Consider the following 25,598-nt stretch of genomic DNA (forward strand, 5'->3'; position numbering starts at 1 on the left):
GAAATAGTCTCTGCTTAAGCACGCATGCATACTCCGTTTTACAAATCCTGGAATACTAATTGTTATCTCTAGTGCAGGCAGCTAACACCTTAAGCAGTAACAGCCACTTTTGCTTTGAACAGGAACATGGAAACAACTTCCGCTGTGATATTTGTCCTGTCGATTTCTGTAACAGCAGTTCGCAACTTGGATGGTTTCTCTGGAAAAAACAGGAAAGTATTCTGCTCAAAAAGTCAGAGCCACAAACGGTTGGCACCTGAGAGAGTACTCCAAGTAAGTACAACTACCTATTTGTCCTGCCCTTCTGCTTTTCTATAAACATGTGCTGTTGGAACAGGTTATTGGGCTACACGAACTTTTCGCATGACCAGTGTGGCCATTCTCATATGTTAGAAGTAATTAAAAAGATAAACCATGATCACAAATATTTTGGTTTTGCAACTTTTTTTTTTTAGTAACTTTTCATTGTTTAAAAAATACCTGAAAAATATATTTTGTTCAAGAAATTATTCAAGTTTCAAGCTTCTGTGGCACAAGGTGAGGTTTAAGCACCAACTTCTATAAAAATTTGGTATTAAGAACAAAAATAAATATTAAAATAACTTTGTTCCTGATCAGTCAAACCTGCAAGGATCAAGTAACTAATTTATAGTCCAAAAATCCTTAATTATTGAAAGTCTAATATTAGATCCATATAATCCAAGGCGAAGGAAGAAGCATACACATAAGCTGTCCTGTTGCAGAGAAGACATTGATATTTTATAGGTCTACCTTCTATTTCTAACTTTGAATCCTCAGAAGCATTTAGAGCTGTATCTGTTAAAAAAAAAAAAAAAGCAAGTGCGGCTTGGTCCCTTTTGTCACCAGCTGGAAAAAAACAGGGTTCACTCTTTGAATTAGCAGAGGTTCCCCAGCTGTAAGAATCCTGCTCACTGCTCCCTTCCCCCAGAGCTCAGTTCTCACCCCTTCATTTACTCCACCAGTTCTGCCTATAACAATAGAACTGCAGTACTGAAGAACTGGACGTTCACCCCAAGAGAGGACCCTACACCCTTACCCAAAAAGCTCAGCACTGGCTGATTTGCCCCACCGTGCCCCAATAACTAGTACAGCTCACAAAACAAGAGGAGACTGTTCTTCCCTCTTTATTGACTGATGGATTCTCAGGCAGATCTGTTAATTACACTGTTAAATAATAGTTAAAAACAAACCAAGGCCAGAGGAGTTTGAGGTGAAGTATCTAAACTGAAGCAGAAATTGGGAAGGAGGAGGCGGGAGAAGCTGGGCTGGGGTCTCCACTTCTGCATCACTGCAATCCAGACACCCCAACTGCCGGTGCCAAGACCCCGGGCCATTAGATTCCAAGGCCTGGCTCTAGATGGGACATCATCTAAACGTGGAAACGGTTGCCCAAACGTAGCCAGATCAGGAAAGAAGAGATCTGTCCAGATACAGAGGCGCAAGGCAAGTCAAGGGGAAGCAGTATTGCAGCAATCCTAGAACACAGCCACAGAGATAGCAGCAGAGTCCCGTTCCAGTCGGCAGGCGGGAGAGTCACATTGGCCACTGTCAGTCTCCACAGAGAGCACCTCACCGACTGCTCCGGAGCTCACACGTTGTGGGTCTTTTTGGTGAGCTGCGGATCCTCGTCCACCAGCTTTGACTTGAGATGTTCCTTGTAGGCGAGGATGTCCCCTTGCCACTTTGTGATTGTCTGCTTCTCACAGACCCAGATCTCCTGCGCAACCTGAAAGCACGCAAGGGGAGGGAGGAGAGGTCTTGAGTGCAGCGTTTTATAATGTTATCAAAGTTATAAAATTAATCAACACCTACCCTCTACAGGCTGGTAAGGAAAGAGTTTAATAACTTTCACACATTAAACTGTCAAATAAAAATACCTGTAGTGAAATTATCTTACACGGTGTTTTCTGAATATTTTGTACTTCAAGATTTTAGAACCAACAGTCTTTGACCCCTCAACATTTCCTTTTAATTCATGGACTAAGAAAAAAATCCTTTCCTTCTAAATTGGGAATTGAAAAGGTAGTTCTTGAGCTGAACTGCTTGGATATGCTGCACAGAAAAATAAAATTCTATCTGAACTTGCAGAAGAAGTCACAGTTGGTAAACCAGCATCTGACATTTCCATGTATGTGGAACCAAGAACAACTTCCCTCACCTCTGCAGACTGTGTGACAAAAAATTCTGGTAGAACTAATCCAGTACCATTTAAAAAAGTCTAATTAAGACCTTCACAGTGTGTCATGATTTCTATTTGACTTATTCTTAGCTTTTTAGTTTATTTTTAAATGCTTGAGGTTTTTCTAGACTACATAATCACTCGGCACGAACATGGCAAGGGAACCATATCCAGCGACTTTTGCACTCGCACATCATTTTGGGATGAGTTAGAGCCAATCGGTTGAAAACATCTCATTTCAACAACTCTGCTCAAAAGGTGCTGTAAAGGTGCTTTGCCAAAAATTCACTACCCTCCTTACCTGCTGGATGAGCCTGAAGTCATGGCTGACGAGCATCATTCCTCCTTCAAATTCATTGATAGCATCTGCCAGAGCATCTATTGTTTCTATGTCCAAATGGTTGGTGGGCTCATCCAGGAAAAGCATGTGAGGATTCTGCCAGGCCAGCCACGCAAAGCACACGCGACACTTTTGCCCATCAGAGAGGTTCCGAATGGGGCTCACCTGACAAACACAGACACTGTTCACAGCTTTGCAGGTATACTCAAAGCACCAGTCCCTACATTACAGCACTGACCACAAAATACTCAGATCTCAACCTGTTTGCAGCAGGTACATGACGCAAGGGGACAACTGCATCAGGTTTATACCTAGATTAAACTTCCTTCACCAGCAGAACAAAGGAATTCCAGGGTCTTCTGAAGAAGTGTCCGTAACAAGATCCAGCTTGTGTTAAGAGGTTTCAAGGGACAACGTTACTACTAAGCCTAAACTTACTTTCAAGTTCTGGAGTGACCAATGGAGAAGGACAACATAAAAATCAAGGCTGAACTGCAGTGGTGAGGACAACCCCTGTCATACATGTGATGTGTGGGAGCACGTCATGTCTTGACATACAGCATCATCGGAGAACCTGTCCTCTTGTCTGAACCAGGTAGTCCCCTCTCCCAGTTAGGAATCTGTTCTAGCATTTCTGCCTGGTATTCATCTCAGAAAGAGAGATAAGCAAACTAGTTCAAGTTACAATTGAAATAGACTTGGGTCTAGCGCTATGCCACAACCTGTCTCCTCTTTACCCAGCTTCTGAGGAGGTCACCCATTCCAACCCACACATTGGGGGAACACAAGGGAAGTTCCTACAAACCATGATTTGTTCTCTCTCCAGTTTTAAATGCGGAAATGAAGAAAGCATTTAGAAGCTGTGACGTGCAGTGCTGCATACTGTGTCACACTGTCAAACACCAGCAGAGCAACAGAAAATGCGGCAGCTACGCTTCCCTAATGAGCGAAAAGCAAACTCCAACAGCTCGTGCTCACCTGCTGCTTCCCTGTCAGACCGTATCTGCCAATGATTTTTCTCATCTCCTCCTTTTCCTTGATCTCTGGGTAGCATTTCATCATGTACTCCAGGGGCGAGAGGTCTAAGTCCAACTGCTCTTGCAAGTGCTGACAGAGAAGAAAAGTCAGCTTCAGGCTATGCAGGCCACCTACCTCATGACTGAGAGCACCTCCCCACTTACACCTCTCCGATACCAGCTGAGCAGCAGAAAACAAGAGATGGCAACCCCACCCCCAGTGAATTCACTGTGCTGGACTATTAGGGAAGGAGTCTCCATTTCAGGGTGCTGCTTCAGAATAGCAAGCTTATTCACCACCAATCACAAGGTACTCTCTCTCCCACAGAAGGTGAGAAGCTAAACAGAAAGGACCATAGCAAGCCTCTTTTCAGGGGAGGAACATTGACTAGAGCCCATTCAGCCAACAGAACAGTTGTTTCCCTTGACTCCAGCAACAGAATGACAGCAGTGGGAGAAGCTTAGGCAGACGCAGAAATGGAAGGGCAAGGTTCCTCATTCCTGGCAGCTTTTTCCTCAGTATTTCATGTGCCTGGTGTCTGCTGCACGGAGTACCTGGTGGTATCTGCCAATCTTCACGTGTGAGTGCTTGCGAATCATCCCATCTGTGGGCAGCAGCTGGAAGGGGAAGATAAAAGTATTTCACCATGAAATCTTGAAGGAGGCAATCTGAAAAGCTGGTGTGAGAGAGAAAATCCTGTACTGCAGCAAGACCTTAAACTTCCAAGGCCTGATTGGGGTGCTTTGGCAAATTAGCGCAGCTTCGCTGAAGACCACCCCAAGACTAAAAGTACAGAACAGGATAGACAATGCAAGGAGCATACCTCTCCTGTGAGCAGTTTCAGCAGTGTTGACTTTCCAGCTCCATTGGGTCCAACAAGAGCTACGCGGGTGTCCAGGTCAATCCCAAACTCCAGGTTATTATAGATCCATGGCTGCAAACCACAAAGATTATGACACATATTACGTCTTTCCACTACCACCCAGAACATCCATGCTGCACCTGAAAAGCTCTGTCCCCAGCAGACTCAGTACGAACACTACCAAGAAGTTTCATCCACTAGTAATATGCTGCAGCCTGGTCGGAAAGCTCAGTCAAAAGCCTCACATCCGAAAACAAGGCAGAGACAGGAGTAATCTCCCATGCAAAGTAAACAACCCATGCAAGTGTTAGGCACTGCTGCACACTCCACATACTCACCCCATCCTTGGTATATTTGAAGCTGACATTCTGCACCATGATGACAGGAGGGGGGATTTTCCCACACGGCGGGAAATAGAATGACAAAGTCTGTTAACAGAATATCCACCCGTTAGACACCCTGGAGCACAAGATAGTCCAGTTATTCCAGTATAACTGTGCCTCACTACGGTCATCTGCAGACCAAGGCACCAGCCTGATAACTTATGAGGCCCTCCAGCAACTCACTCAACAGATTTACTCTGATTAGTTGTTTGCAAGCCTGTTTACTGGCTAATGATCCCATATTTCTCTCCCCTTGATCCATATGTGGGCTTATCCTCTTCAAACAAGAAGGGGTGCTCCGAGCATCTTCTCCAATCTTCTAACATTCATTTCTGTGTCTGCAAAATGCCCCTATTTGTGTGACAAATCTCCTTCTCTTCCCTGGAAGATTAAGACTCCTCTTTCCAGTCTTCAACCTTACGCTATCCTCACTGCAATCACCCTTCTGGCATTACAAAGGCCACCCCATTCTTGCTCCCAGGTCTGTCAGCCATTCTTGCTGTCAGCTAAAGCTCATTTTCCTTATCCAGCCCATGTTTACAATTCTGATCTCTATACACAATATCATGTCTGATCTTACCTTATCATTCACCACTCTCTCCGTTAGGCCAGAAGCCATCATTTTTTGAAGGGTCTTCTCCTTGCTCTGGGCTTGCCTGGCCAGCTTGGCACTGCCATGACCAAATCGTGCAATGTAATTCTGCAACAAAACACGAGGTTAGCCTGAAAGCCACAACGACAAGGTTGAGGAAGCGCAGGGTTGCTCACATGTATAGTCAGAAAGATGTTCATGCAGTTAGGCAGATACCTTCATGTGGGCAATCTGATCTTGCTCCCAGTGGAAACGCTTCATTTGATTTTCTTCTAGCTCCAAGCGGGTCTTTACATACTGATCATAATTTCCCTAGAGAAAGATACCATAGAAACATCAGACGTGCCCCAGAGGTCAGCTCCTCTGTTTTTGCTGGTTGTCCAGGCGCCATTCACTCACTGTGTAGTACTTCAGTTTGCGGTTGTGCATATGGATGATGTTGGTGCAGACACCGTTCAAGAAGTCCTGGGAGTGGGATATCAGCACAAGGATCCGCTTGAACCTGTGGCACCATATAAGCCGTTAGAGACTACGCTAGAAAAAGGCTTCTTGCTTGGCAGTCCTGACAGTGGCAAAGGATTGACATTCACTAGAACTGTCTTGTCTACAGCCAAATTAAGAACAAAGATAACAGCCTTGGAGATGCTGTGGGAAGTCTGGAGTAAAGCAGCTACACGCAGCTGCAATAAGCAGAGGACACTCATCATTGGGCCACAACAGTCTTCACCATATGTTTAGGGGTCCCAGTCTTCATGAAGAGTCAAGAGCAGTGGATTACTACTGCCACCGATACAGAACTCATGCTGGTATCACACTTCTAAGTTCCAACCTTTGCTGCTTACTTTCACCTTGCTAGAGCCTACTGTCTCTTAGATACAACATGCATGGTTCCACTCTGAATCTGTAAAATGACTGTTTAATGCCTCCCCAAAAGAGGTTCAAATTACTTTCCTAAAACATCTGATTTAGAAAACAAGCATGCAAAAGTTTCACCTGATGCAGCTAATGGAATAACCTCTGCACATGAAAAGCCTTTCGCAAAGGCTTGCATCCAGTCCTTTTAACCCACAACCCAGATAACCTAAGCTTCATAACTATTTCTGAACCTTTTGCCTTAAGCATTAATACTTTAACTTTGTTTACTAAAATGTCTCCCTGACATACTAGGAACAGATGAAGCTGGCAGACTCAGATACTCCAGTTCTGCAAAAACTGAGTAACAATATGCAAAAAGGTGAGCAGGCAGCCAGGTCTGCAAAGTTCACACCACTGGTACGGCGTGCAGGGCTGCTACTGGGGCTGCCAGGGCCCCTCCCAGCTTCCAGAAAGTAGTTTCCCCAGTGAGCACAGACCAGCATTTCTCCTTTCTTCACTGAAGGGGTGACAGGGGCTTATCTTGAATTTGGCACCCTTGCATCAGAAACCCTTCTGTAGAAACACGTAGTAGCCAGCGCAGTAAGGCATCACTGGTACTGCAACACAGTTATGCAGCCAACAGGCAGTTACTCCTGTGGCGCTTGCTTGCTTGCTGACCCGATGCTCCTGCAGGAAAGCACAACCCATGGAACCAGCAAACTCCTTCATGCTTACGTTTTCAGCTCTTCCTCCAACCACACGCAGGCATCCAAGTCAAGGTGGTTTGTGGGCTCGTCTAGCAGCAGCATGAATGGCCGAATGAACAGGGCTCTACAAAGAGAGAAGAGATGACAGAGCAGGGTAAATGCAGGCACTCAGAGTCTCCCTGCTCTTCTCCGAGTTCCTGGAAAGGGTCAGGAGCAGAGAGGCATCCTCCCAGGAGGCAGCAGGCAGTATACCACTCACCTAGCAAGCGCCACCCTCATTCGCCAGCCACCGCTAAAGTCCTTCAGCTTCTTCCTCTGCATGGCTGGTGTGAACCCCAAGCCATGCAGGATACGCGAGGCCCGTGCTTCTGCCTTGTCAGCATCCAGCTCCTCCAGACGTTCATACAACTCCATGAGCTTCTCGCATTCCGCTGAAAGAGAGCCAGCCCGTCAGTTCTTCTACCAATAACGGGCTCTCAACTGCAGCTCCCTACAGCTGGGAAAACTCACAGCCTGTCTGCTTCACTACTCAGCCCCCTCCACTCCCAAGTCTGAGAGACTCCTTAAGAAGCTGCATGGGATAATCTCATCTAAAGAGGAAGTGGAATCCCACAGGACTCTTCAACTAGTACAGGGTAGCTGGGAGAAAGAGGTACTGTAACATGTTAAAACTCTGCCAAGGAACCCAAATGAGGCCTTTTCTTCAGCAGGGAGGGAAAGTAGAGGAAATGTCCCTTGCCCACAGGGACTTTGAGAAGCTTTACCATCTTCATGAGCCAGACGCTCTGCTTCTCGTTCTAACATGGCCCTCTCCGTATCCACCTCCATCACACATTGTAGAGGGGTCTTGTCACTGGGAGGCATCTCTCGGGTCAGGTGGTAGATGTCAATGTGCTCTGGGATGGGGACTTCTCGTTTCCCAATAGCTGACAAGAGCATGGATTTCCCTGTGTGCAGACAGACACTCCACAATTATTCACTGGATTCAATGAGATTCAAGGTAACAGAGCAATGCATGAGATATAGTCAGGTCCCATCGATTCCTTCCCTCTCCAACCCGAGAAAACCTTGGAAGTTCCTTGGCAAAGAAGCCAGAAGAACTAGAGCCTACTGCCTTGCTGCAATAGGCTGCCCTCCCAGCTCAAGATCACCACCCCAAGGACAGGACTGAGGCATGAAGAAGCTCTTTGAAAACTACTGCACTTCAGCCCTCGCCCTGCTTCAGAGAGTTTTATCTCTGTTGTACACTTCCTGCTGTCTAACACCTATCACCAGGAAGATATAACCCCAGACTCTAAAGGCTCCTAATGCAGAAGAAAACAATGCACTCACCACCAGAGAACTTAAGTATTTCCCTGAAAGTTGCACTAGCTGGTCCCTCTTACTAACTCTTCTTCAATTACACCCATATTCTGCATCTCTCCATGTACAACAGTGTCACCTTCTCCAGGGACTGAAGAAGTTGTTTTCCCATTCAGGCCAAACCACACACTCCCTACTCCTCCACACTCTGCAAGTTTTTTCACCAGTAGCATTAGCATTAGAGACACTCTCCTGCACGGCAGCGGGCTGCACTGCAGAACCTCCTCTTGAGCAGGGACGCCTCTCAAGGTTACTCCTCAAGGTTGAGAGATTCCTTACCCGCAACAGATCCTCGATAAGTGATTAATAGCATGCTGAAACTTTGCAAACTTTGCAAAAACTTGTGAAGTGAAGTGACTTGAAAAAGTCGCTACCTTACCTCAATAAACACAGTGCTGCTTCTCTCTTATGAGTGAAGTGCATCACTCATTCGTGACAACACTGCTAAAAAAAAGCCTGCAAACAGGTATCAGATGCCAGGCATTTCTTCCTACTCTCCACAGGAACAAGTCTAAATGCATAGTTCAAAGCCAGAACGCAACCTCATACCCCTGCTAGCAATCCCTCTTTGTGGGTGGGGAGGCGGCCAGGACGGTCGTCATGTCCCAGGCCTGTCTAACAACCTTTTCTCTGGTTTCTAGCATTTACCGCCTCCATCTGTTCAGCTTTTCGGCACCACAGAATCCTCACCAAGCTCCAAGAAGCCCACGTCACTGTGCCCCACAGCTTACCAATCCCATTGAGTCCAATCAGGCCGTAGCGCCTCCCGGAGTTCAGCTCAAGCTTTGTATCGCTCAGCAGCTCCTGACCGTGGAAGGTCAGTGAGAGGTTAATGATGTGCACGTCGGTACTGTTGGGATGGGAGGCCAGCACTCCTGTCACAGCACGGGCAGCAGCTTTCTTTAATTCAAAGTCCTCCAGTTCCTTTGTAAGAGCATCCACCTCTGTATGCAGGGACAGACCAAACGTGTTACCGATTTACAGTCGCACGGGAAGCCACAAGCCCCTATCCTGACAGGCCCAGGACCCCCCAAAACAAACCCCTTTTCCCCATTTCTACAGAGACGTAAAGGAGGCCCAAAGATATTTAATACACTTTTTCAGCTCAGCAGATGGATATATACGGTCTAACAGCAACCTTCACCTAATCTATAAATAAAGTCTGACCGTTAGAACTAAGTGAGCTGCCAGAACAGTCAGCCTGTTTCCAGAGTACGGTGGGACCAACGCTCCCTGCAGGAAGGACTGGGATGGGGGAGGAGCTAAGCAGTGTTGCCTGCAAGCTTCTTAAGGAAAGCACTGGCACAAGGAGAATTTAGCTAGGAAAGAAGTGACAGGAAAGAAAAGAGAAGGGGAGAAGCAGCACTGGAAGAGGCCCTACCAATTCTCAAGAAGCAAATCTGTCTGTGTGCGGACTCCCTCTTCCTCTCCTCCTACAATTTAAGCAGATCTTTCCTGCCTTGCTGATCTTCTTCTGTCCTGAAGCCCTGAGTTACAATCCAATTTTCACTCCTTGGGGAGACCCTGCCATTTGAAGAGGGAAATGACATCGGGGATCTTAGCAAGCTCCAGCTTCTCAGAGCAGAGACTTGGTTTTCAGACCGCCAGGGTTCAGGTCAGAAAGTGATACCAGCCTGGCTGTCGAAACCTTACATTCCTGGCAAAATCAGTCATGCAGTAAAATCACTATCATCTTGGGGGAAGATACTCGTCAGGCAAGAAGGAGCAGACACTGTAGACCACGCTGACACAGGACCCCCTTTAAAAGAACTTGCAATGCAAGCAGAGCAACTGCATAAACAAGCAAACCAGATGAGCGACAAGAGAGGCACGGAAGTTTTATCTGTGACATGCAGTTATTTCGCAGGGAACTGCCAGTGAAGAATATGCATTTACCGACCCATTTAACCTGCCTTTCGACTCGTGCCGTGGTTTAACGGTCTCCAGCCGACAGCACCCAACCAGCGCTGCAGGCAGCCCAAGGCCGAGCAGTGGCAAGTGGAGCACCCCCCGCCTGCCCCAAGCCGGCTCGGGCTCGGCCTCGGGCTCGGCCTCGGGCTCAGGCTCGGGCTCGGGCTCGGGCTCGGGCAGGGGCCAGACGGGGGCGGCGGCGAGAGCCCAAGGTGCGGGGCGAGCCCCGCCCCCGTCCGGCCCGCGGCCTCCCAGGCTCTACCAATAGGAGGGCGGCATGCAAATGATCGGGGAGAGGCGGGTGGCGATTGGTTGGGGCGCGCGGAGGCAGCGCGGCGGGGCGGGGCGGGCGCGGCCCCCGCGGCCGGCGGACACCGCTGGCGGCTCCGCAGAGCTCCGCCGCGCTCAGGGCTCCCCGAGATCGTGGAGGCTACAGAGGACGGGGCGCTCCGGAGCGGAGCCCTGCCTCGCCGTTCAGACCCCCGCGGTTCGGGTGCCGGGGGGGGGCCCTGTCCCGCACGCTCAGCGCCTCTTAAAAACAAAAAAATGCAATGGGGATAGGCCTGGAGTCTTTGCTGCCTGAGAAGAGAACTTGTGGGCCCAACAGCTTGGGGGTAACTAGGCAGGCTAAAATAAGAACAAAAAATAAACTCTCTCTCTTCAAGCTTTACCTTGCCTATTTCCTTTAGGAAGATCAACATTTCTCTGTTGACAAAGTTTCTTTCATTAAGTTATCCAGGTTCCTAGGCTTGGCAAACCAGATACGTCCCAGAGAATCAGCTGAATAGAGATTCATAGCAGTATCAGGTTAACAACAATAAGAGTTGAGAAGAAGAACCGAGACACTACGGTGGTTCCCGCAGCAGAAGAGACCCAGGTCAGGGCATCAAATGCCATAAAATCTGGACAGTATCTGTTTGAGAGGGAAATGGCCCTATCAGCACCATCCATCATTTTTCTGCTAGCCTCAAGAGAGGGTGCAGTGAATACCTGGGTCATCCAGGAAAACAACCACGCAATTTGTTACGGGGTCCTACCGACTACAAGGAGAGAGTAGCCCTAATGGGAGACCTTGCAGCTAGTCCGGTTCAGCACAAGTCCATGTCCACGTGTAATTTCATCTGATGAGGGACAAACGTCTCAGTTTACTAATTTGCGGGCAAAACCAGATGTGCACAATTGCTACCCGTGAATGGGCCGTGGCTGGATACTCCCAAACCCAGAACATACGGGGCTGCCAAGCTGACCCCAGGCAAAGACACTCTGCCAAGCGCACCGTGCCAAGCAGCACCGAGCTCCGCAGGGCACGCTGCCACAAGCCGGACACCCAGCCGTGCCACGGCGGGGCCGGGCCCCGGCATGGCGGGGTCGCCTCTCACCTGGCACCGACGTCCCGTTGGCCTCCGGGGGCCGGGCCTCCTGCGGCTCCGTCCCAGCATCGCCGTTCTCCTCCGTGGCCCGGCGGGGCCGCTGCCGGGCCTTGGCCGCCTCCTTCTTCTTGGCTGCCTTCTTCTTGGCCAGATCCGAGGGCATGGCGCGATGGCGGGCTGCGGGACGATAGGGGCCGTTAGGCCAGGCCGCGCCGCGCCGCGCCGAGCCGCCCGTTGTTCCGCGCCCCGGTAGCCCTATGCGCCGCCCGGCCCGAAGCACGCGGCGCCCCCGGGCCCGGCCGAGGACCGCCCGCCCGCCTGTGTTGTGCTGTGCCGTGCCGTGCCGTGCCGTGCCGTGCCGCGCCGCCCGGCCCGGCCCCGCACCGGCAGGCCCGACCTGACCCAATCCGGCCCGCGCCGCCCGCCCGCCCGGCCCGGCCCGGCCCGGCCCGGCCCGGCCCCGCACCGGCTGCTCCGCGCTTTCCTTCTGTCGCAACAGGACAGCTGCTACCGCGTGCGCACGCTCCACCCCCCTCCGGAACAGCAGCCAATAGCAGCACGGAACGTCACCCACGCCGGGTCGCTGACGTCACTCTGGGATACAGAGTCCAAGCTCCCTCTGTCTGCTCGGCCGGGAGCGGGCTCTTGGGGGCCAGGGCACTGCAGGTCCCGGCGTGCACCGCGCCGCGCGCGCGAGGGGCGCGGCCTGAGCTCGCGTCACGACCACGCACGCCCCCTGCCGTGCCGCGCGCGTGCCGCGGGCGGCGACTGGGCGCACCCTAGCGAGCGCGGAGGGCGGTGGCCCGCCGCATCATAGAGGCGACGGGCGCCAGCGGCTAGAGCGGCGGCTAGGGCACCATAGAGCTGAAAGGGGAAGCGGAAGCGCGGGAGGGTGGCGATGAGGCGGCTGAGGTGGCAGCGGCGGGAGCGCGGCCGGGTGGGAGCCGCTGTCTCCCCCCGCGGCCCCGGCACGGAGCTCGGGGCCGGCCGCGCCCGCGGCCTGCGCACACACGGACCGCCCTGCCCTCAGGTGAGAGCGGCGCCGCGCCCGGGGCCGGGACGGGGACCGGGGCCGGGACCGGGGCCGCGCGCTCACCCGCTCGCTCTCCCGCAGGGGCCCCGCCGCCGCCCGCGCCGCGCCGCCTGACGCGCCCGACGCCCCGCGCCTGCGATGTCCCACGGCCGCCGGCTCCGCAGGCCTCGGAGCGGCCCCGGGGGCCTGTGTCAGCCGTAGCGGGCCCGCCGAAGCCGCGGCCGCGCGCCTCGCCCCCGACGCTGCCATGCGCCTGGCCGCGCTGCTGGCCGCGCTGCGGCCCGTGCTGCCGCTCCTCCTGGGCCTGTCCCTGGGCTGCAGCCTGAGCCTGCTGCGCGCCTCCTGGAGCCAGGCCGCCGGCGAGGACGCGTGCCCGGCAGCGGCGGCGGCGGCAGGTCGGCCCGGGCCGCCCGGCGGAGGAGCGCGGCCGGAGACAGCGGGCCGAGGGCCGGGCCAGGACCGCGAGGACTTCAGGCCGAGGATCGTTCCCTACTACAGAGACCCCAACAAGCCTTACAAGAAAGTGCTCAGGTAAAAGTCGTTCCTGTGGCCACGCTTCTTCACGGAAAGTAGTCACGTGTGGATGGTACTTGGGGTTCTGCGACTTTGCACGAGTTAACGGGTTCAGGCTGGAAAAAGCTGCTGGAAATATCTGAGGTGGTATTAAAAAACACTTGTGGAAGCACAATATAACAGGGTAAATGCTGTAAATGGGCTCAAAAGAAGTATATAGCAACTGATCTCCTAAAAAAAAAAAAAATTGGAAACTTTTATTCCTTCTTTTGTTACTTGTGTCTAACAGAAAAGTTCTGAAGAATGATTTGACATGTTCTAATCAGTCTATTGGTTAGCGAAATTCCGAGCAATTAATAAGAATGTGTAAATCTTACTAGTGGTTAGCTCTGAATTTTTTTTTTTTTAAAAGACTTACGCTTGCACAGATTCCAGTTTGGATCGGTAATGTGAGTATCCTTGAAGGAGGCAAGTATTTTTATCAAATGAGATTTTTACTAATGAGTCCACTCTTAAGGCTCTAGACTTAGGTTTAACTGTTTTTAACCATTAAGCAAGCAAAGACTTTTCCTGCCATCCACAAGCATGGATAGCAGTCCTTTTGCTTTTTGTCATCCAGCTGTTTGTGATGTAGGTATGTCCTTCCTTTGCAGAACTCGCTACATCCAGACAGAGCTGGGATTCCATGAGAGGCTGTTTGTGGCTGTGCTGACCTCCAGAGCTACCCTGAATACCCTGGCAGTGGCAGTGAACAAGACAGTGGCCCACCATTTCCCACGCCTGCTGTACTTCACAGGGTTGCGCAGTGCCAAGGTGCCCCACGGCATGGTGCTGGTGGCCCATGGGGATGAGCGTCCTATCTGGCTGATGTATGAGACCATGCATTATATCCACCAGCATTTTGGTTCTGACTACGACTGGTTCTACGTCATGCAGGATGATACCTATGCCCAGGCAGAACAGGTCAAGGCTCTGGTGACGCACCTAAGTATTAACCAAGACGTCTACCTGGGGCGAGCGGAGGAATTTATTGGGGGAGATGAGCAGGCCCGCTATTGCCATGGTGGCTTTGGCTACCTGCTTTCCCGCAGCCTGCTGCTTAAGCTCCACCAGCACTTGGACAGTTGCCGGAATGAGATCCTTAGTGTGCGCCCAGATGAGTGGCTGGGACGTTGCATCATTGATTTCCTTGGCATCACTTGTGTTTCCCAGCTCCAGGTACTACCTCCCTCCCCAGGGTTTTGTGCTAGCTAAGTATGACGGAACCTTTGCCCTTACTAGCCCCTGCTGCACAGTGAAGGGACTTTTCTGTGAGCCTCTGCTGGGAGGTCCAGCGCAGAAAGAGGCTGTGTGTTGTGACAGCGGGGGAGGCCCCTAACCAAAGCAGAGAGGTTGGGGTGGAGAGTGCAGACAGTCGGTTTCTTCTGCAGCCTACTGACAAATGACCGTTCTCAGGTTTTTGGAGGCCGTTGGGATAACGGGCATGTTGGTACTGAGATGCAAACAAGCAGGTAGTGCAGGGCAGGGCACCACGCTGTGTTTGTCTCTGGGTATTGCAGCCAGCACGGAGAGGGACGGACGCATGCCTGGGGTAAGGGAAGGTTTCGCTGTGAAATCTGGAGTTCCAGGCCAGTCTTTCTGGCTCTTGTCCACTTCAGGGCCAGCATTATCACACCTACGAATTGGCTAAAAATGCCGAGCCAGAGAAAGAGGACGAAGAGGAGTTCCAAGCAGCCCTTGCTGTGCACCCTGTTTCTGATGCGACTCTCATGTATCGGCTGCACAAACACTTCAGCAGGATCCAGCTGGACAGAGCCTACCAGGAGATCCAGGAACTCCAGGTATGCGGGCGAGGGATATCAGCGGAAACTCCTGGGCCAGACAGGATTTCTTTACTTTTAGCTTTGTGAGAGAACACTGTTGCTTCTGATATGTAGATTACTGCCAGCTGGGGAGATGCAGCGTTTCTGTTACCATGTTATCCAAAACTGCTGATGTGACACTATTAAGATACAGTTCTAGGTGGTGAGGCAGGTCTGGGTCAGAGATGGTCTAGACCTCTTGGAGAAAGTGGCCGTGATCAGTAAGAGTTCTCTTTCTGTACAGATGCAGATCAGGAACCTGACATCACTGACCCCTGCGGGCGAGGCAGGCTTGACATGGCCTGTGGGCATTAATGCCCCCTTTCTTCCCAAGTCCCGTTTTGAGGTAATCAGCTGGGACTACTTCACTGAGCAGCACCTCTTCTCCTGTCCTGATGGTTCCCCAAAGTGTGAGCTCTCTGGAGCCAGCAAAGCAGATATCGGTGACATTATTGAGTCAGCACTTGAGCAACTTAACAGCCGCTACCAGCCTCTGCTCCGCTTCAGCAAGCGGCAGTTGCTGAACGGCTATCGGCGCTTTGACCCCACACGGGGCATGGAATATACACTGGATCTCCTGCTGGAGGCAGTGACCCAAAAGGGTCACAGTCACGTTCTGGTCAAACGAGTGAGCTTGGTGCGGCCCCTAAGTAAGGTGGAAATTATTCCCATGCCGTATGTAACAGAGGCCACACGGGTGCAACTGGTGCTTCCCTTGACCGTGCAGGACCTGGACTTTGTGGCAAACTTCCTGGATATGTTTGCCATGAACACACTGGACACCCATGATAACGCCTTGCTGACCTTGCTTTTCATCTATCATCCCTATGATGCCCAGCGAGTCAGCCAGGTGGATGTTTTTGCTGGAGTCAAAGCTATGGTAGGAGAGCTAGAGAAACGCTATGCAGAAGTTAAAATCCCCTGGATTAGTGTCAAAACTGAGGTGCCATCTCAAGTGAAACTCATGGATATAGTGTCAAAGAAGCACCCTGTGGACACCCTATTCTTCTTAGCCAGTGTCTGGACAGAAATCAACATGGAGTTCTTGAACCGCTGCCGCATGAATACTATCAGCAATTGGCAGGTCTTTTTTCCAGTGCACTTCCAAGAGTTCAACCCTGCATTGGTGTACCGTGGTGAGCAAGCTGCTTCCTCCAGCACTGACTTCCTGAGAGATGGGCATTTTGATAGACATTCCTTTGCTGAGGCCTGCTTTTATAACTCTGACTATATGACAGCACGTACCAAGCTAGCAGCTGATATCCTAGACCGGGATGAGGTGCTGGAGAGCATGGAGGTATTTGATGTCTTCCTCCACTACTCTGGTCTGCACCTGTTTCGGGCTGTGGAACCAGGGTTAGTGCAGAAATACGCACTGAGGAGCTGCAATCCGCGACTGAGCGAGGAATTATACCATCGCTGTATGCTCAGTAACTTGGAGGGACTTGCCTCCCGCTCACATCTAGCCATGGCCCTCTTTGAGCAGGAACAGGCCAACAGCACTTGAGAGACTGGAAACATCAAGAGCTTCTTAGCACCTTAATACTTGGCACTTTCCACCCTCTTCCCAGCCTGGTCATGGGAGAAGGGCATGAGAGGTCAAAGGAAGAGGAAGGCTTTCACAGCCTTGCTCTGAGGCACAGGCATGGGCTGTGGAGAGAGGCTGTTTGTTTTTAAAATAAATAAATAAATAAAAGTTTCTTTCCAAGCAGACTAATGTGATTACTTGCAAATTTTATAGGTTCTTGACTTACAGGGCCTCAGTCTGGGATGAAGGATGTAAAACAAGCTGTAGAGCCCAGCTTGCTTTAAGACACCCAATTCTGCTGGGCAGTGCAGAGAGGCAGTGAATGAGATTTTTTTACTGGAACAAGATTAGTTTGGCTGTGCTACAGTCAGCACCGTCCTTGTACCCTCTTGTGTGCTTGTGTGTCTCCAAGTACTCATAACACGGCTGGTCTGGTTTGCTACTGGGCAAAACTGTTCATTGCACTTTCCCTTTGCTATGTTTGACTCCTCTGCAACTACCGAACATTTGTTCTGCTGCGTAATTCGGGAAGGGGAAGGAACTGTAAGTTCCCTTTGACGTGCATCAAACTTGCTTCAGTTGTGCTTAACAGCACAGTATTATACCCTGTATGCCCTAGAGAGGAACCAGTTGCTGTCTAAAGGTTCCCGAAAACTACTCTTAAATTCTGCAGATGGAGCAAAGTGTTATTCCTGAAAATAACAGACATGCCACTTCCTCTTCCAGATGAGCAGATAGCATGGCTAGCAGACTGAACAGTTCAGCTTCAACTTGATTATCTGATTATCTTGATTACCTGTTGAGTCTCCCTACCCGTATTAAACTTTAAAGCTGTGAGCTTGTGCAACTGTTCTAAAGGATGGAAAATTCTTTAGACTTATCCCATGCATTTTAGTTGTGCTCCTGGTTCTATGTAAATTCAATATACGTGGTTTTAGGAACATCAGGTATATCCATTTGCTTGCTACATGCATGTCAATGGAAGTAGGCACCTGTTGGCTTAACTTTAGTGGCTGTCATTCCCACTTGATGTTCATGTTTTCATGTAGCCTATATTAAATGGATGAAAAGCTGTCTGTTAATCACAGATATTGATGTAAAGGAATTTACTCTCTCTGGTGGATGTTTACAGCAAGCTCCTGCAGGAACAGATTCTTCGGCCAATATCACTCATTATATTTGGTTATTTAAGAGGAAGATAGTTGGCAGAGTTTGCAGATGGCACGTATTAGTTTCGTGGGACAAAATGAGGACAGATCTGTTATACAGAATGATTCAGATGCTTGATAAGATGTGCTTATACATAATACAGCTACCTAAAATCATTTATCCAACAATTAAGTAAACAGGTCGTGTTTTACATTTCCCTGTTCTGAATCAGAGTGGTTAAGGCTGGAAGGGACCTCTGGAGTTTGTCTCGTCCAACAAGTCTAGGCCTTTGAACAAAGCAGGGTCAGCCGGAGCAGGTTGCTCAGGACTGTTTCCAGTCGCATTTTGAGCATCTCAAAGGACGGAGACTCCACAACACCCTGGGGTACCCTGTTCCAGGGTGTTTGATCACCCTCTTCTCTTATGTTTAAATGTTCCTACGTTTCAATTTGTGCTCATTGCCTCTCGTTCTGTCACTGGGTGCCACTGCGAAGAGCCTGGCTCTGTCTTCTTTACGCCCTCCCATCAGATATTTATACGCATTGATGAGATCCCCCCCCAAGCCTGGCAATGTCGCCCTGCTGGCAACGCTCTTCCTAATGCAGCCCAGGATGCTGTTGGCTGCCTCTGCCACGAGGGCCTGTTGCTGGCTCGTGTTCAGTTTGGCCACCAGCACCTCCAGGTCTTTTTCTGCAAAGCTGCTTTCCAGCCTGTATGCTAGAAAGCACAGGCCATGGTCTAAATCTGTTAACTTCAGTAGGACGAGCTAGTGAAGATGACTAACCCAGTTCGTGCTGTGTAAGTATTGCATAAGGACAGAGATGGTATTTGCTATATTCATGAGGAGTACGAGCTAGAGGTCTGTTGTCTTTGCTTCAAAAGAGATGCTGAAAGATTAGAAAAGCTTCAAAAGAAGTATTCAGTGTCTGGCAAAATGCTTCAAATGGGATAAAAAGCTTACATTTGTTTATTAAAAAAGTAAGAGATGTCTTGATTACATTTACATAGGAAGAAGTCAGATCTCTGGTGAATGTCTTACTGTGATGCATGTCTGTTGCTAAGCAAACCTTCAGGGAGCGAGAACAAGAGGAACTAACTGGGAAGCAGTTTCTTCTCTTATGAGTAGCAAAGATGGTCAGTGTAAGAATCCCTGCTGCTATTTGCTTTCAGTGTGTTGTGTTTTTCCTCTTGAAGACGAAAGAGATTCTGATGCATGAAATATGAGCTGATGGCTTTAGAGAGGATGCATGCATAAATGCAAGTTTCAGTATGGTGTAATACCCACGGAGTCCTTGTATCGTTGTTTTAGATCCCACATTTGCAAGGACTGGCAATGAGCATTGGAGGCTGTAAAAGACAACGTAAGCAAGACAAGTCGCCTGGTAACTTATGATGAATTGGGGGGGGAAAAAGGCGCCATACAACCAAACTGAAATATTAAACATTGACAGAGATGTAGCAAGTCAACTGTAAGAAAATCTCTCTGTTATAATGAGACTGAAAGCCATAGGGATCATACCCGTTGGGGATATCTGTGATGTAAAACGAGTTGCTATGGAAAAAGTATGAAAAATGACATGGGGAAGCAAGAGTCCATATTAGAGTAGAAAGAGAATCATGGCAGACAGCACAGTGAGATGTCATCCGTTGTCATTTAAGTAAAGCAAAGATGCAAAACAAAATAGGAATGAAATATCGTTTAGCAAGTCACTACTAGTGTATCTTGGAACAAAACTGAAGGAAGCCGATTTTGGGGGGGGGGGGGGGGAATCCAGCTTTGTGGGAAAGAAAAGGCAGGAAATACTGATAGTGAACTGCTGAGTCCGTGAGCTGAAGATTCTGGTTTTGTTGATCGGATGTCTGCATTCCTGGGTGAGGATAGGCTATATGAAAGGAGCTGCTTGCTTCTCACAGGGAGACGGTTAACCTTCAAGGTTAGGCTCTAGCAGGAATAGCCATGGGATATTGAACTACAAGCGCAGTAGTAAGATGCTAATAAAGCAAATGCTGTAAAGAAGAAAGAAAAAGTCAAATTAAGTGTTGAGTGAATTCATCCAATGTTACACAAAAAAAAATGTTAAGCACTCTTCATTGATTCCTAACATTAGACTGTAAGCAATTGAAATCAGAAATGCTAACTGATAAGAATTTGGTGTAGTTGGCATTACTGTATAACTAATACTAGTCAAGGTTGTGGTATGGCAAATAGGACTTGGCAAACAGCTTCATTTCAGTCCTTTAAATTGCAAGTTGAGTTAAGGATGATCACACGGCTGTTACAGACTTGAAAATCATTTGATTTACGGCAACGCTCTAACTTTAGACAGAAAGTTATACAACCGCAAATGTATCAAGTGAGGACGGGCTGACATATCAAAAAGTGCCATTTGTTGGATATTTGTTGGGCACTTCTAGTTAGGTCCGGGAGGCGGGACAGTTCTCCACCCAGCGTTGTTCAACACTTCAGCTGATGATTTGAAAGCGCATGTAAGATTTCTACCGATAAAATCTGCAGATGGCATAAAAATGAGTAAGGTAGAAAAGAGCGATTAAGATGAGATACCCACAGAGAGCCCTGTGTAGCAGAGGAAGGCCCTTCAAATGCTTTTTCTTTCCAAGCAGTCAAGCCCAGACTTACGTACCTGGGGAGAATGAAGGCATGCCACTCCTCCAAGGAGGACTGTATCATAAAGAAAAGTCAGTCTGAACAGAGTTTGACCGTGTTAATGGGAAAGCAGCTTAATCTGACCAGGACCCGTTATTTTAGGCACTAAAACACAGAGCTACCCCCATCCCCAGCAGTTTACCATTTAAGGATAAGGCATGCAATGATAGATCTGTACAGATGGACAAACTTGGGGAAACGCGCACCGTTGATTGGAAGGACAGCAATAAGGCCCCAGCAGCCTAGCTCTTTTTGAAGGCTTGAAGGAAACAAACAAAAAGAACCAAAGCACAAGAGGTTCACAAAATTTATCTGAAGACTGGAAAACTATTTTACAATGTGAGGTGCAGAACTCTAATTCCTTAGACGGTTCTGAGGTGATTTGATTACCGTGTATAAGTACAATCACTGCGGGAAAAAATACTGGATTCTACAGAGTTTTTTTTAATCAGGTGGATGTAAGGCATAAGAACAGCAACACCAAAGCCATCTGCTGTGGGTGGCTTGTTCCTCTGGACGTCCTTCTCGCCTACCCTGTTGGAAGGGTCTTTGCTGACCACAGAGAAATGCAGGGTTACACGCTCGGAGAGCGTATCTGATGTCGGTGTCCGTCAGTCTTCTGCACAGCTATGGCGAGGCCCTCCAGGGCGAGGGGGATACGCAGCCCATCCCGCACGGGCGGCTCCACGGCGCGCTCTCCCCGTCTCCTCCCGCCGCTGCGCTCAGCGGATCAGTCGCTCGCGCGCGCGCGGTCGGTCAGTGCCTCGAAGGGCTGCGCGTGTTGCAGTCCCAGCTGACGGGATCCTGGATTTGCTCGCTCCCAAGCGGCTCACAGCAGTTTGCTGGCGCTCCGGGATCCGGAGAGGGAGGGCGACGGCGACCCTCTTGTCCGGAGGGAAAGGGCGTAACGGGCTGCGGGGCGCAAGCCGACCGCACGCAGGCGGTCTGGGCCGCGGTGCGGAGAAGCTGTGGAGCTGCTGCTGGCCAGGTCAGATGAGCAGGAACGGAGGACAGCGCGGACTCACCCGCAGGTGCGCGTTTCTCCGGGAAAACTAAAACATTCTTTCCCAGTAGACTCCTCCATTCTTCACTCCGGAATGCAGGCTTGTTTTCTGAAGAAACTACTATTTGGCCTTGAGCGTTACTTATTCACATACCCATCATAAGTCACGTCGTATCGACTCCTCTGCAGCTGTTCCTTACTCGGTCCCTTAACTGCTCCTTTTAAATCACCTTTTTATGCTCATCCTTCACTGTTTCCAGTGCTTCCTCAACTTCCGTCAAATCATTCTTCGAAAGCATGTTCCATAAATATCTCCCACTGGATATTCCCTAAATAGTTTTCCTTTCCAGTAGCAATCGGGGCAGTGGATCAGGCCCACAGCCCACCGGATCCGGTGCCCTCGCTCTCGCAGCACGTACTGGATTCTTAGGAGAGGGGTGTGCAAAACCATACACGGGACAACAGTTCTTGGCACAGAACCGCTTGAAGTTTGAAATATTGCACCTCCTCCTGGGCCTTTTTTCCACGCTCGCTCGCACCCGCGCGGGCGGCCCGTGACGAGGAGACCCCGGCGCAGCCCCGCGGCCGCTGCGGCTCCTGCCCGCCCGCCCGCCCGCGCCGCCTTCCCGCGCCCGCCCGCACCGCTTGCCCGCGCCAGGTGGGTCGGCGGGCGCGTGGGCGGGGCAGGCCGTAACGGCACCGCCGCTAACGGCACCGCTGCCGGGCGGGCTGGGGCCGCCTCACGGCCAGCGTCCGACGGAGGAGGCCGGGCCGGGCCGGATGGCGGCGAGGGGGAAGGCGCCGAGGCGGCGGCGGCGGGCGCCGAGGCGGCGGGGATGGGCGGCGGGGGAAGGCGCCGAGGCGGGGGGCGCTGTGAGGGCGGGGGAAGGCGCTGAGGGCGGCGGGCGCCGAGGGGGCGCAGCGGCGCCCCGCAGCTCGTCCCCCCCTCCCGAGGCTGCCCGCAGGCCGCGGGGCCGGAGCGGCCCGAGGGGCAGGGAAGGTGCGGGCGCCGCCCCCGCCCGTCCGCGGGAGGAGCCCCGCGCTGCGCCGCGCCGCCGCCCCCCCCCCCCCCCGCAGGCTCGGCGGCGGGCGAAGGGACCGCGCGGCCAGCGCCCTCCCGCCGGCGGGACGCGAGGGGCCGGGGCGCGGCGCACCGGGAGCCCCTTCGCCGGCGCGGGCGCTGCGGGCAGCCCGGCCCGCGCCTGGCTGCGGCCCCGGCGCGGCGCGCACTTCGCAGACGGTCCCTGCGCCGCTCTCCGCAGCGCCGCGCAGGCGCCCCGCGCCCGGCTCTGGCACGGCGGCCCCGGTGCGAGCGGGAGAGCGGCGCGGCGGGGAGGAGCATGGACGGGACGGTGAGCCTCGCCCCGGGCGCGCTCGTCCAGCTCGACCCCGCGGAGCTCCGGCCGCAGGAGCTGCCCCCCCCCCCCCGCCCCCGCCCGGGCCGCGCTGCGCTGCCGTGGCCTCGCGGGGAGCCGGCCGAGGGAAGCGCCGTTCCGTGCCGCGCCTCCCCCCGCCGGGCTGCGAGCCCCCCGGGCACCTTCCCCTTCCCCTCCCCAGCACCGGCCCCCCGCGGGGAGGGGCAGGAGTCGCCGGGCCGGGCCGGGCCGTGTCCCCCTCCGCAGGGTCCCGTTCCCGGCGCCGTGTCCGGGAGGCGCTGGCGGTCCCGGATCCTCCCCCCCCCCCCCCCCCCGGTGCCGTCGGGAGAGGCCGAGCCGTGTCCGCAGGAGACTCGCGCTCTTGCGCGGCCTTTCGGAAGATCTCCGCGACCCCCTCCCGCGGGCGAACCGGCCCCCTCGGCTCTGCGCTCCGGCTGCTGCGGGTTGCTGCTCCCTCCCTCCCTCCCCTTCCCTGCATCCTGAACTCTCCTGCGTTTTCTCTACCGGCGTGGCCCGCAGGCAGAGCGCGCGTCGAGTTGCTGCTGGGAGAGACCGAAGTGGAAGTCAGCTGGCAGACCGAGGAGAGAGCAACTGCCAGCATGGTCTGGGGGAGCATTTGTGCGGTATCCTGGTTCCCTCTTAGTGCTTGCATCCGACCCCTGAAGCTGATCTCCTGCCGATACCTCTAGAGCCATCCTTGGGGGAGACCGGTCTCTCTCCCTTAGGTAGGAAAAACTGACATCCCTCGGCAGAGGTGGAGATTTCCAACACCGTGCCCTGGGGCGACTGATGACTCTGAGCATCTTAGACAGATGGACAGCTCTCCGCTCTGGGGATACGTGTGCTCCCAGAACTTTTTTTCCGGAAGAGACCAACTTTGAACCTGCAAGAGACCAGCTGCCTTGCTGCCTTCCCTGCGGGGGACTGTTCCTATTCTCCTTTCCTCCGCTCCGGGAAGGACAGACACTTGCCTCAGGAGAGACCAGTACCCTGGGGGAGATAACCCACTGCCGCTTGCCTCCTTTCCCAGGGAAGCTGCTGCCCTGCGCCGTCTACTTGGCTAGGAGGCTAGGTCATTCCCGGGTACTAGCACTAGTCCGGGCTGCGTTGGCCTGCTGTTGCCAGCGCTGCCTTTCTTGTAGAGATTGACTCCGTAACGCTGCCCAGCCGGGGGAGTCCTCCAGCTGATGTAAATGACCGGCTCCCTGGTGCTGCCTCGGGAGCAATCAGCAGCCTTGGGTATTACTGGAACAACGCCGTGAGAAACCAGCCCTTTTCCCCCAATGCAGTGCCCTGCCTCTTGCTGTGGGTAAGACAGTCCCAGCCTGGCCCTGCCCCTCGGGCAATGGCTGATATTCCCAACGTTGCCAGCCAGCGGTTGCCTCCTTTTCCGCAGTGCTGCAGTGATGTTCCTTTCTCTACCTTGTGTGCTGGCTTGCTTTGCTCTCCTGACCCGTCCCTTCTCACTTACGCTGCCTAGGTTGCTGCGTTCTGCGTCAGCCGCTGCTTTCCTGGACACTGTCCTTGCTCGAGTTCGTCTCTATTTTAGCACGATTCACCGTGCTCTTCTTTCTGCCCTCTGTTTTTGCCTTGTTTTGATCCTGCTGGACCCATGGCCTTGTTGCTCTCCCTGTTGGAGTTGTCTCTTTTATGTTGACCAGCACTGCCTAGGCTGGCGCTGTAATGCTTGTATTTCCCCTTCTTACCTATCTGTTCCTTGAACATCTGCCTCCAACCTTGTGACGAGGTGTGAGCTTACGCCCATGAATGCTGTGAATACTGGTGCTCGCATCTCTTCTGCTGTAATGCCTCTTTCCTTCATCAACTGCAGCAGAGAGCCGTCAAAAGAAGCAGTGCTCTGTACACATAGGTGCTGCTGGCTCAGCTCTTCCCAAGGAGCAGCTGCCTTTTCCTTCTTACCCTGTCTTGTCTTCTCTGGGACGCGACATGAATACGCAGCCGCTGAAGCCACATGACTGCGCGCTGGATCTGTGGGATCTCCCAGTCTGCAAAGTTCTCACCAGCCTGCCAGGGCAGCCAGCAGTGCTGCTGAAACGCTGCGGTGTTCTGGTAGCCTGTAACGATTTCCCTTTTGAAGAACGAAAGCAAGCTGACTTGGTTAAAGTTCCTGAACTAGCCTGCTTTTGCAAGGGTCATCAGAGATGTCCAACAGCAGAAATATAACCAAGCACTTCTGTATGAGAAGATATCCTTGCTTCTTGGTTGGACCAGGGAGTCTCCAGGGGTCCCTTCCAACCTTAACTATTCTGTGAATATATAAATCTTATCGGAGTATGTCTCTGTTTACAGGTATAGCCAAGTGTATTTTCTTCATGTTTTCTCCAGCCTCCCCAAATACAAGCTGGTTCCAGTCTGAAAGTTGAATAGCCTGTTAGCATGCCCTGGTGCCTGAGCAAAAGTACCATGTTTTGGCATCATGGATGTGCATCTGTCTGCAACGGTCTATGCAGAGAAGTCCTTAATCATTATGTCAGCTGCAACTTTTCTTTTTTGCTCTTTCTCTCTTTTTTTTTTCAGTTGTGCTGCTTGTGAAGTGTCACGTGGGTTGGTGCTGTACTAGCAAGTTTTATTTATATTGGATATTGCTTCTCTCACACTCGGTATGTACTTTCTCATTTCAGAGCTGGATCCAAATGCATCCTGGGCCTGCTGTCTTAGAGCTGTTCCTGCTTCAGTTCAATTAGAATATCTCCTGCTAATCCATCATGACGTAATATCTGGTCTCCCGGCCCATCCTGTTGGATAAGTTTCCTGTTTCCTCTTGGTCCATACACATGTGACTCCAGGCGTTCATCATCTACCTAGTGTGGTACAGGTAGGTTTAGCCCTTTGAAAAGTGACCTGTTCTA

The 25,598-nt window shown here is 51.8% G+C and overlaps 3 protein-coding genes across 6 annotated transcripts in view; 2 read left to right on the plus strand and 1 right to left on the minus strand.

Moving 5' to 3' along the window:
* Nucleotides 1–1,129: 1,129 nt before the first annotated feature.
* Nucleotides 1,130–12,120, minus strand: ABCF2 (ATP binding cassette subfamily F member 2). 3 transcript variants are annotated; one of them, XM_067292148.1, is made up of 15 exons: nucleotides 12,066–12,120; nucleotides 11,609–11,776; nucleotides 9,050–9,262; nucleotides 7,721–7,903; nucleotides 7,216–7,387; nucleotides 6,985–7,080; nucleotides 5,794–5,896; nucleotides 5,611–5,706; nucleotides 5,383–5,502; nucleotides 4,758–4,847; nucleotides 4,381–4,491; nucleotides 4,112–4,174; nucleotides 3,519–3,647; nucleotides 2,502–2,705; nucleotides 1,130–1,747 (listed from the first exon to the last, which is right to left on the minus strand). In XM_067292148.1, exons 2-15 carry the CDS (start codon nucleotides 11,760–11,762, stop codon nucleotides 1,610–1,612), a joined length of 1,872 nt encoding a protein of 623 aa, XP_067148249.1. In that variant the 5' UTR covers nucleotides 11,763–11,776; nucleotides 12,066–12,120; the 3' UTR covers nucleotides 1,130–1,609. The 3 variants fall into 3 exon arrangements, with proteins under 3 accessions (XP_067148249.1, XP_067148250.1, XP_013798081.1); XM_067292149.1 differs by lacking the exon at nucleotides 2,502–2,705; XM_013942627.2 differs by lacking the exons at nucleotides 11,609–11,776; nucleotides 12,066–12,120 and adding an exon at nucleotides 10,219–10,266.
* Nucleotides 12,121–12,776: 656 nt separating this feature from the next.
* CHPF2 (chondroitin polymerizing factor 2) lies at nucleotides 12,777–16,720 on the plus strand. The gene is made up of 4 exons (XM_013942629.2): nucleotides 12,777–13,163; nucleotides 13,799–14,363; nucleotides 14,804–14,986; nucleotides 15,252–16,720. The coding sequence occupies exons 1-4, from the start codon at nucleotides 12,880–12,882 to the stop codon at nucleotides 16,512–16,514; spliced, it is 2,295 nt and encodes a 764-aa protein (XP_013798083.2). The 5' UTR covers nucleotides 12,777–12,879; the 3' UTR covers nucleotides 16,515–16,720.
* Nucleotides 16,721–22,597: 5,877 nt separating this feature from the next.
* SMARCD3 (SWI/SNF related, matrix associated, actin dependent regulator of chromatin, subfamily d, member 3) overlaps nucleotides 22,598–25,598 on the plus strand; it is a 99,088-nt gene continuing 96,087 nt past the window's right edge. Inside the window, exons 1-2 of one of the 2 annotated variants that reach the window (XM_067292152.1) lie at nucleotides 22,598–22,704; nucleotides 25,371–25,564. The gene's annotated coding sequence lies outside the window, so the exon portion shown is untranslated. Of the gene's footprint in view, nucleotides 22,705–23,887; nucleotides 24,038–25,370; nucleotides 25,565–25,598 lie in introns of those variants that run through there. The other variant, XM_067292153.1, reaches the window with a different exon arrangement.

The sequence above is a fragment of the Apteryx mantelli genome, chromosome 2, assembly GCF_036417845.1.
Source record: "Apteryx mantelli isolate bAptMan1 chromosome 2, bAptMan1.hap1, whole genome shotgun sequence".
NCBI lineage: Eukaryota > Metazoa > Chordata > Aves > Apterygiformes > Apterygidae > Apteryx > Apteryx mantelli.